An 11,948-nucleotide genomic window follows, 5' to 3' on the forward strand; every position below is an offset into this window, starting at 1 on the left:
GGAATTTAAGTTTTCTAAAGGAATTTGCCAATGTTTCTGGTAATTTGTTGTTTTAGAATTATGCGTTATTGGCAGTATTTCCAATTAGGTTAGTTCGTACATTTTATTATTAAGTAGTTATGGTATATAACGTAACAAATTTAAGGAAACATTTTTTTTAAAATTTTCACGAAACGTAATCGGGTTTCGTGGGCTGAAAAAGGACAAACACCGGGCTACAAGTTACTGCTGGTTTAGGTGATTTTTTGGCGCATATGTATGCATGTAGTTGCGGTCGATAAAGTCGCCCACCGTCATTCCGCGCAACTCTTCAGCACTGAACTTCAGCGATGTGCTGTCGTCAACGTCAAGGGCAGTCGGGTCCATGACGTTGTCAGAAATCACTACGTCACTGTCCGCGTGGGCCAGGAAGGCCAGAGACCGTCGACAAGCGTTGCGCTGCTTAGGGTCGGACGGGGTCAGAATCCGATGGGGCTTGGAAACAAGTAAGATTAAGAAAAAAAGCTCACTTTAGTAAAGGTTTGCGTCAAAGTTAAATTTCATCAACTTTGCACCAGGACAACAGAGTCGGTTTGTTTTGCTGAAGTCAAACTCGTGACTCGAGACTCGAGTAAGACCTCGTAAAACTACCCGAGTCCCGAGTCTGACATGCCCATGCGCAGGGCCAAAAATTGTAAGGGCGGAATGACATATGGTGGATATTAAATAGCGTTGATATTTTGCTAGCAAACAAAAACCATTTTGTGCGGTGAGAAGATAATTCGTCTCATATAAAACGTAGAAATATTATGAGATTTTCTCTAATCGACTCGGACAATGCAAACTGCAACGCCTAAAATTGCAGTAAGGAAAGTTTGGCGTTATGATTTGCAACAAGGTAAATGCATTGCATATCCTTTAAACTTATTACGCGTTTTTTCGATGCATGTTTATTATGGCTCTTACAACATTTTCGTCAAAATTAGCTTGAAAAACTCTAATACATCGAGTCAAGCAATGTGCAATTTCTTTTTATCCCAATCTAAGTAATTTTTCCTTAATTGAAGTTTAGTCAATTTAAAACAAAATAAACACAAACCATTTTTTGCGCTTCGCTAGATTAAGAATTGACTTTAGTATATTTTCACTTTTTTACTGACTTGTAATCGAAAAATAGCGAAAAGAACTTGGACTATTCGTTGCTTATAAGTTTATCGCTTCATTAAAAAAAATTAAAGTTCAAGTTGGAGGACCAACCTTAAAATAGCAGGCCAAAACCAAATTTATTTATTTTTTGTTGTATCGTCATGATGGAAGTGTCTATATTTGCATTATTTTTATTCTTACTTAATCGAACTTTATTTCCAAATAAATTGACCGGTATACTACATTTTGTGTTTGGTTGTGTTCTTTTTAGTAAAGTCAATATTAGAGGTTTTAAGCAAGCATGTACGTCAGCGACTTTGTGATAAATTTTACCCAAACTAGTCATAGTCTCGCGGATTTAAACAGAGCGATTACTAAAACCTTCCATAGAACTGACTGATATATGCCATTTCACCAATCTAGGAAAAAAAGTGCATCCTGTCAAGTGTCGCGCTTAGAGCACCCAAATGAATGATCCGCGCCACAGAATCATTTTTGCCATGAAGCGATGCAGAATCGCGTATGCCCCTTTTTACGTTACACAGAAAGGTAATTTCCAACATTGGTTAGCACTTAATAACAATCAATATAATTTGCTACCATTTCGTACCTTTTTGTAACAATTGATAACAATTAATTTACGCAGTATACGTGCCACTTCTTACTACTTGTGTGTTAACCGAGTACCGTTCACAGTAACTAAATTCGAAATTCGAAATTTAAGTTTTTTTTGTTGGTTTCTTGCGAAAAATCAGGGTTGACATGAGTTTTCCATTATTTTAGTACTATAGTTTACCCGTCCCAATGATAACCTATTTGTTAAGCTAAAAAAGATTTATTTACCATTTTGTCACTGTTGTAAATTATAATGTCGTCCCATAATTTAATACTGGCCTTATCGTTAATATTCCGATTTTTGCTGGTCGATCTGTATTTCTATAGTACGTGTGTTTAAATAAGTGGAACGAATACTTCTGGCTTTATTTCGGCGTTTAAACACGGATTAATGTCAAAGCCTTGGCAAGTGGATTACAGTTGCTGTTAGGTATTGGAAAAGCACTCACAGTGGATCGTAGTCTTCCGTTGGTCCAAAACTGCAACAAGTCTCCAACATTGACAACAACTGTGCCAGGGATGGGCGTCGCCTCAATAAAACGTCCCTCTTTCGTTTTTACCTGCGTAAAAACATAAGATTGGACAAGGGTTATGAAAGGCTGTGTAGAAATCTCCACTGTTTTTGATTTTTCTGAAAAGGTCGTTTCATTACTTACGCTGTTGATGTACATTGTCAACGTTTTTGTAATTTATAATATTTTGGTAACATATAAGAGCATATAGTCAAAATAATTTTTGGTGAAAACATTGTACATCAAAGGTCACGAAAGCATTTTGAACGAGTAGTAATTTGGACAAAGTGCACCGCGCTTGATACATTACCAAACATGCTGAGCGTAAGTTTGTTTCAGGGGGTCAAACCGAACCCCAACCTGTCAAAAAGTTTGTTAACTCCAGCATGACGTCACAACTTGTTTTTAAGTTTAAGTTATGCTTTTGAGAGTTAAAGTTATACTAAAAAATAGTATTTAGTTAATTAAAAGTTACTTGTTTTTATAATACAAAAGATAAATACGATTTACAATTCAATATTTATTTTCTACATTTATTGACCCGCCTTTTTAGGTGTAACGGAACGTTATGAACCGGTAATGAATGGATAGTTCAAGGCTGTTGGATTGTGCTATATTTTGACGGGCTTTAGGACGCAACCGACCCGTCAGAAATTAGTGCAGTTCTAAGCAAAATAGTCTACGACAATAAGTGCTTCTAAAGGATCAATAAATTTGACATGTTGACTTTGAGGTCTTGGACAATGCACTACATTGACTTGTGAAATTTACAGCGAATAATTTCAATTTACTTACGCTGGGAGTTTACCTTAAGGTTAGTGCATTGCTACGACCTCAAGGTCTAAAAGTTAAACTTTTCTGCCATTGGATGCCATAATTGTCGTAGACCTTTTCGCTTAGCAATGAACAATTTCTAACTGATCGGGTGGCGGACGCCATATACACAGTTTAATCATTCTGGGAGCTTTGTCACACGCACGTAACGGTAGACATAAACTCAAACACTCGAACATTTACACACGCACACACACACATGAGCACACGTACCCTCAATGCCTCTTTCTCCTATATTTACCTGCAGGCCACCGACGTTGTCCTGAAATACAAAGGACAGCACTGCGTTGCAGTCGGTGTGCTCTCCAAGTCGCACTTGACCTTCAGGCAGGTCGCCTTGGATGGCAGGATAGCGCAAACATCGCAGAAATGAGGTGTTACCTTTTCTGAGCATTTTGGAGCACAAGCTTGGCAAAAATCTTGGGCCCTTTGCGCAAAGCATTCCGTAAAAAGGGTTACCTTTGCATTTCAAATCCAACTTTATTACATAACTATAGGTAAAGTTTTTGTTTTCATAACTTGGATTTTAATATGTTCACATACAGTCGAATATAATTGAAACATAGCTAATTTTGTACTAGTTTTTGGTAAATTATGTAGCAAAAAGGTCTGCATCAACAAGAAATTAAAATTTGGTTCATTATAGGATTTTTGTATTTGCAATCAATACTAGTAAGTCCATGGTAAATTAACTTTATTTTTCAGTTTCTGTTATGTGCTCCAAGCGGGACTAGACCCCTAAACTTAACAACAAGAAAAACAGAATCAGTTGTAAACTGTATTTAACCTGCGCAGCAACTGACCGCGACATTTAGGCTGCTACTCTTACCACGCATTTATCATGCGAGAATTACGCTACTGATCGTTATGTACGTAACATATGGTGAGTTCGCTATTGTGTACTCGACTGGCTAACTCCAGTACTTCAGTTAACGGTAATAGTGTTTTTTGAAATTTTTTCACCTCTATATTAAACGTGAAACGGTTGACATGCAGTGTAGAGTTTTCTATAATGAATAAACCCCGTTACAAAATTGGTGTTTGAAGTGTTTGACGACCCGCCAGACGTTGCTAGGTTCGCATCAAAAAATTGTTGTCGAACGATTCTACGAAAGTTGCCATTCGTGTTCGAAGAACCTAAGTCTTGTACGATTATGTTAAGCAGATGTCGCAACCACCGTCCCACGGCCGGGTACCGGTCCGCGATGAGTTTGTAACCGGTCCGTAGGTATATACTTTATTAGGTGTCAGCCTATCGTTCGCACATTATCATATTGCCATTATTTTACGGTTTTCGCTGACGTATAGCGTTGTCATATTACGTTCTTTTAAAACTTGCTACGCAAATACAAGCGCAAGGATTTTAATTCATCAAAACTCTATTAATTTCGGAACACTATATATACGGATTTGTTCATAAGTTTAATCATATCACTGGTGATGGCACGAGCATTTTCCGAAACGTTTGAACAATAAAGCATGTAGCTTTTCACGTCTATTTGGGCCGTTAATTTCATCATTAAATCTACTAATTTCATTAATGGACAATTATTATTTTTTGAAGTCCGGTCAGTTTTAACACTTTACTTTTAATAAATTTTAATTGTGTATAGTTTTACTGTAGTGGTATAGTGCGATTTTTTATTTGTTTAATGTACCTAAATACATGGGTACACTATGCACGGATGTAGCTTGATTATGAATTGACAATCCAAAAAGGTCGAGTAGATCGACATAATCTTAAGTTTCGTTACGAACTTGTATCATCTTCAGTTCGTCTTGTGTGATCTTCAGTTTTCAGTTAAGTTCGTATCAAAGCGTCTTAATCAAGATGTTTTCGATCTACTCGACCTTTTTCGCTTTGCAAATCATAATCAAGCTACATTACAGATGCGTGGGCATTTATTATGTCCCAAAGTCCAGTAACTTCAGTTTTATACCGATCCGCAGTGCAAACAGGTTTGCTGATCCCTGGTATAAAGTATCGTATAACCTCAAACAAAGTTTGTTTGATTGCTACTCAAGACACATGTCAAGGAAGGCGGTTTTGATTATTGTGTTAATAATTAATTAAACTGCACCTCTGCTGTACTTTATATTTATTTAACCCAATTTTAACCATTGTTTGTAGTTTTCTTAGACCAAAATCTGTTTTTTAGATTTCCCCCAAACACGTATAAATGATTTTGGAAAAAACAAAAGTTATGTGAAAAGAAAAGAAGGTTATGTGAAAAAAAGTTTGAAACATAAAAAAACAGTGCGTATATCATTTAAAAATTCCTAAGTGGAGATATGTTGCTTACGTTACAATGGTATATTGCAAAGCAGTTAAATTTGAATATAATTCTATTATTTAGCAGAAATTGCGTTTTTTAGGGTTTAGTGAACGAGGATCTGTAGTCTAGAGAAAAAGCTGTAATAAAAGTACATAAGGGATGCGCCATAAATTGTATTGTTTAACTGTGTTTAGGTTGTAATTTAAAAAGTGCGAGTATACTTTGGATGTTATGAAAATATTTTCGGATTCCTGCAAACATACCTGAAAGTCGAAAAGTATTTGAGCAAAGCGGTAAAAATGTTTTTTTTAATTTCGTCATGATATCTTGCCATTGTATAGTGCCCAGATTAGAAAAAGGCAGCGGATCATATGATGTAGGTTACCGACCCCTCATTTAAATGAACGGAATAGTTGTTTATAACTAGACATACAGAAAATGATTGTGTTAAAGATAGCAACAATGTATTTTGTTCTTGCTGAACTTCCATCATGCAATTCATGACATTTACCCCTTGAATGTAATTTTACCGTATAGATCAAGAAGTCCAGCTGCATATTTCTTACCTCAAGGCCAAGAAATAGCGACAAGGCTTCAAGCAGTCGCATTGCCAATAATCTGCATTGGGTCATGAATGAAATAACAGCTTTTGAAAATCCTGGCGTTACTTCGTCCGGTAACGGTTGAGCGTCTGGTCCTTCTATCGCTCTTATATCGTAGCTCTCTTTGTAATCGCCTGGTTTGTTGGTGTCAAACCTAATTAAAAACGGGTGGCTAGGTTAAGTTTAGTAAACAAGTAAAATACTGGACTAAGCGACGTAAGTTGGGGTTTATAATCAGAATTGCTAAAGAAACAATGCGAACTCTGGGCTGGGCGGCAACCCACGGCCCGCGGGCCAAATTCGACCGGCAAACGCAAATCATCCGGCACGCGACCAATTTTACAAACTGGGTACGAGGCTATTTCTCATATTGTTTGGGCTATTTCAACTTTTTCAAAGTTTCTTGCACTTAAATCACGTTCCTAAACGAGTATGGCCTGTAGTTACTAGTTGGAGACTTCATTTTGCGGTTGTTATATTGAGATGCGTAAAGTCTATACGCAGTTAACATTAAGTTCCTGCGATACGTTTTTGATTTTGTTATTGGCCCGCGACTGTAATAAGGTTGCCCACCCCTGGTATATCGGAACGTATTTTTTTTAATAAGTTTTGATTTATGTGCCATATTCGCATCACTATTTAATGCTAAGCCCTGTTAAACACATAACGTGTGTCCGAGTGTTTAATTGTTCAAACATTGATAAAAAAACGATTTGCTTTTGTAACATATCTACTGAGGGTACACAGTAGCACAACGTTACATTTTTATTTGAAATACTGTCAAGATATAGTACAAACACATGAATACTTAAAAACCTATTCAATGAAACATGCACACATATGTGTGTTAATAACTGAGATCTAGCCCTTCTGAAGCTGCTGTTTGACCAACGATTACGGCTTACGTATAATTAGTACACCGAAAGCCATTGCAGACTCGCCAAATATGTTGATCTATTAAGCAAGCAGAGCAGACTAGAAAAACAACTAGCCTGCAGTGAGGTTTGAACTCACGACCTCCTGTCAAGCCGGGGCCGTCGCTCTACCAACTGAGCTATGCAGGCTCAGAGAGGAGCGAGTCGAGAAACAACCATACGCCAATGCTTGCTTAATCTGTTAGTACAAGCAACCTCATTGAAGGGGATCCAAGTACCATATCATTTATTCAATGAAACATGCACACATATGTGTGCATATTTTGTTTTCTCGACTCGCTTTCTTCAGAGCCGGCATAGCTCAGTTGGTAGAGCGACGGCCCCGGCTTGACAGGAGGTCGTGAGTTCGAACCTCACTGCAGTTTTCTAGCCTGCCCTGCTTGCATCATAGATCAACAGATTTGGTGAGTCTGCAATGGCTTTCGGTGTACTACTTAAAAACCAGTCATTATTAAAAATGCATTTATTAGGAAATAATCTGTTCCATCTGGTAAATAAGCGTCGATCTAACAAGTTACCAAGCTGTCTTACGCTTCAAGTCCCAATGCACAATAACCGTAAAAATTTTCTGGCGTGAAGGCGTATTTCACTTTTTGTTCGTGCGGCTTGTCGTAGAAGTCGGCGGACAGACGGTTCACATCGTCCATTTTCGAACTGGAAAATATAAATTAATGAAAAAGAATGTCTGTCAGGGCAAAAATTAGGTCATGGGGGGCTGGACTCGATGGCCTAAAATAATTTTTGCTGTCCATGTGCCATTTTCTGTGCTATTGCTTTCAATGTTTTCAATAAATCTGCACAAATTTAAATTAAATTGAAAACTCTAGGTCCTAAAATCGCGGGATTCGTGTTATCAAGATGTTTTACTTTAAATGACAACAAAATGTAGTTAATCAAGGGCATATCTAGACGGGACATCAATTGTTATTATTTTGCTTATTGATATTGCTGTATAATATTTTGGTGATGTTCGAAAATACACAAACAAACTCAAACAAAATATTTTTAGAACTATGTGCAAATTTTTTACAATTATCTTGCGGCAAAAAACAAAAAAAAAGTAATTTGCCATGTGGTACATTTAAAACTTTATGAGTTATTCAGCAACAACTATCTATGTATAGAAAATTTAGAGCCTATAGTTCGCCGTGTATTTTAGTTCAGAACTAAAAAGACTCGACCAATCGCAACAAAGTTATAGTTTAGGGGTTGCTAAACCTTGAACATCAACATCTAAAAAACACTTCACACCAAGATTTAGTGCTAATTTTACAACACAGATATTTTGGTATTACGTTCCAGTCAAGCTTGATCCCAAAGGATCCATTTAAGTCCAAGTTGACTGACCTGGCAATTCCGAAGTTTGTTAAATACACGAAACCGATTTCTTCAAAAGCCTTGCAAACTTTTTCGCCGACCAATCTCAAATCAGCTTTGGTCGTCTCGGCACGGTGCACTCCCAAGGTTTCAAAATCAACCACTGGAATCTCCGACATAATATAGTGTGATGCTACAAATCACCTATACAGCAAGCTCTATACGTTTGTCTAAAATCAAAACTGTTCACTGCTTGCCAAAAAAAAAAACAGAAAAAAGAACCAACCAAATATCATAAAAAACTTATACCAATAGTCCTTATGAGTAGTTATAATTACCACAGCTAGTTATATTGTAAGCTGCAAGCAATTGTGTGTGACTATTAAGTGAAAGTAAACTCCTTATAAGTTTTGGAACAGGAAATACACCATTAAGCAAGTTTGAATTTTTTTCTTAAGTTTAAGGTAATTTTTCTTACGTTTTTCTCAATTATAAAGCTAATTTAAAAAACAAATATTATCATTTAATTATTTTAGTTTTGCTATAGCCCTCGAAACTAGATCATTGCAACCTGTACACGTTTATTTGCGGCTGTTTGCTCTGGTCTAATTGTAATCCACTTAAATGGTTTTAACATATTTACTACGGGGTGTCCGATAATATCAGGTAAGAGACGATACACTATACCAAATGGTAGTATCGGTACTCGTCCGATACTATAGGTTGTTATTGGTGTTCCAACTTATAAAGCAGTTTCAGCCATTACTTGCGATCCAACGCAATGATTTTACTTTAAAAAGTAAATTAGAAAACAATAAATTAGAAACTGTATGGGCAACAAAACTTCTTCAGCTAACGCAAATTTATCTTGACAAAACTATACCTTTGAACTTTTTAATCTCATCAATTTTGCTCGTTTTGTCATAATAATGACGTCATTTGGCATCGTCGCCAAGTTAGCGGGCGTGTAACGTTTAAAGTCCACTGTACGGTTAGGGCAAACACAGGCCAAAGTCACTCATGCCGCAACATATGTCGGGTTGTCGCACAATAACATTCTTGCCCTAATTCTGGGGTACCTGATCTGCTGTCGCACGGCCGCATGTGTCCGTTAACTGTAACTCTTGTGGACGTACACGTGTTAAGAAAAAATACAAGTGTTGGCGACCGAACGTTGATACACACTTGTCCTACCTAATGCGCAAAGTGAAATTTTAAAACAGGAATAACATTTTTATGTTATATGCGTGGCAGACATCAGTCTCCTATTGTTGGTCATCAGATGGCCAAAAGAATTGTGACTATGAGCATGGGTGGATCCAGGGGGCATCTGGTCATGCCCCCCTAAAAATGTCTACTATGTAAATAAAAAGTATCATTTTTGCATATATATTTTTTTTTTAAGTAAATCCGTTCATATCAAGGCGCTATAATATTATAGCTACTACAAGCACCTCGTTACTAACACAATTTATGAAGTCCAACATTTCTGTTATATTAGAACTTGAATGCCGGTATTTTCAACAATATCTGATTCTTTCTATGTGTCCATTTCGTTTGAATTGAAAGTTTTGCCCATTTAAATCCAATAATCGGATTTTTTCGCAAAAAAATAAAGACGCACTGACGGCTTACGAATTACACATTACAAGGTAGCACTGCTGTCCTGTGGACATTTTATTATTTGTTGGTATAATTCTAAACTAAGTTTTAAAACCCAACGGCATTAAAACAAACAACACGGAGATGTTACCCGTTAACACGGCTTTACTAAATGATTCTATGGCCAAGAGATGTATACAAAAGGGAATCGAATAGTAACTGAACCTGAACTGGACAAATGGCTCAACTGAGTCAACTAACATAATGTAACGGACAGAAGCTATTTTGCTGCTCGTTAGTACTGGACCCAAGACCGTTAGTACTAGAAACTCGCCCTTTCGCTATCGCCGTAATTTAATTGCCGTTTTGATGTAATTCAATAAACACAGATAGGTTTAATACATTGCTGTGGCTAAGCTGTTGTTGTACCACCCAAACTTAGCAATTGAAATCGGATTCAATGTTCGCGTAAACCAGATCAGACTCTACAAACAGAGAACAGCCCTGCACTGGCATAGCAAATATAGCTTACTCGGGCTTACTAAATATAGCTTACTTACCTTTCTTCTTTGTTCGACTTTACGAAAAGTCGCACTAAACCGAGACACGATACAAAAGCCAATAGTAAATCAAATCGGCAGCACAGGAATGTAGTTAAATCCAAACAAACTTCTGATTCTGTGTAGCACTAGCACATGTTTATTTCAACAGGGAGACAAGACCACCGTTCTATCTGAACTCCACTAAATCGAACCTAAACAAACTTTCATTGCATTTTAAAGGGCATGCTGTCAGGTAGCTTATAAATTTATTATTGTACATTCGAAAAATTTAGCTTAACTCCGCTTTCAATAAAACAGCTTACAGCGCCGTAAAACGCGACTTGCAAGAAAGGACCAAAAGCTAGCCATCACACAGGGGTCAGCGCACAAATGTAACGGCAAAATTGTTGGGATGAAAATTCGCGATAATACGCATAATAAATGCTGAATATGAAATATTTTCAAATTTGATATTTTTAAATTTTTTTTCTTCGATACCATTATAAGGTTTGTAGAAGTGTCTTACTTTCGCTCGATTGCGAATTGAATTGGGCAAGTGACAGGCGTTTAAAAATGACCGCGATCGACTGTAAATATTAGTATCGGTTATCGACGATAAAAGCCGATATCCTCAAATTTTACTAAATTTTACCAAAATTTGTAAAAATTCTTACAGGTCATGTTTGGCACCGTTGGAAAGGTGTGATCAAGCGCTACACGAATTATGTGGTCTCTTGGTGTGTAAATTATTTTTTTAGAAAAATTTTGGCGAATATTAATATTGAATATTAATGTTTTTTTAATTTGTAATATATTTTTTTATTTTAGAAAATATAGAGCGTTCTTATAGTTGTGGTGAAATTATATATATTTTTTTTACATTTGTGCGCTGACCTCTGTTTGATGGCTAGCTTTTGGTCAAGAAAGGCGTGCATTTGTTGTATATAGTTCTTATCAGGCAGCCGTGTGGCGCTATACAGCACAAGGGCGAAACTACTATTTTTTTATGCAACCAAAGCGTATATCTAGCCACCGTAGCTGTTTGGGGAATGCCCTAATGTTTATTGGGACTATTGTTAAGTCCCTATGACTTATATCTGATTCCTATCAGAAGGTTACTTAGATTTACCAGTCCAATTTATTAACACTCGAAAGGGTTACAGCACAGCTTGTAGAACGCCCAGAAGTCGACTGGCCACAGACATAACGCGAAAGCATTTGCGAGAGAGTGAGAGTAAAAAGAAACAAAGGCAGGGAGAGCACGAACAAATAATGCGAAGCGAGGAATAGAAAAAGGACACGACTCTGTTTACGTCACAGCGATAATATTATAATTACCTAGACCCGTTATCAGGTTTGCCATACCGTCCTTATTTCTAAGATTTGTCCTTCTTTTAAAGGGCCAGGTCTTAGAAAACTGAAATGTCCTTAGTTTTAAGAAATGTCCTTATTTTCGACTTACGTCCTTATTTTGTCTTTTTTTTTAACAACTATAGAACTTCGATCGTTTTCCTCTGGTAAACGGTGTTGAATAATATTCAAAAATTATGCTTTTGCGCCGAAATTTTATGGCATCATCAATTAAAAT

The 11,948-nt window shown here is 36.8% G+C and overlaps 1 protein-coding gene across 1 annotated transcript; it reads right to left on the bottom strand.

Annotated features, from left to right (window-relative positions):
• Positions 1 to 222: 222 nt before the first annotated feature.
• Positions 223 to 8,395, bottom strand: LOC146158228 (uncharacterized). The gene is made up of 6 exons (XM_083384789.1): positions 8,247 to 8,395; positions 7,431 to 7,553; positions 5,929 to 6,118; positions 3,328 to 3,513; positions 2,190 to 2,300; positions 223 to 474 (listed from the first exon to the last, which is right to left on the bottom strand). Exons 1-6 carry the CDS (start codon positions 8,393 to 8,395, stop codon positions 223 to 225), a joined length of 1,011 nt encoding a protein of 336 aa, XP_083240915.1.
• Between the last annotated feature and the right edge of the window lie 3,553 nt (positions 8,396 to 11,948).

Source organism: Ascidiella aspersa, chromosome 3, assembly GCF_963924565.1.
Source record: "Ascidiella aspersa chromosome 3, kaAscAspe10.2, whole genome shotgun sequence".
Taxonomy (NCBI): Eukaryota; Metazoa; Chordata; class Ascidiacea; order Phlebobranchia; family Ascidiidae; genus Ascidiella; species Ascidiella aspersa.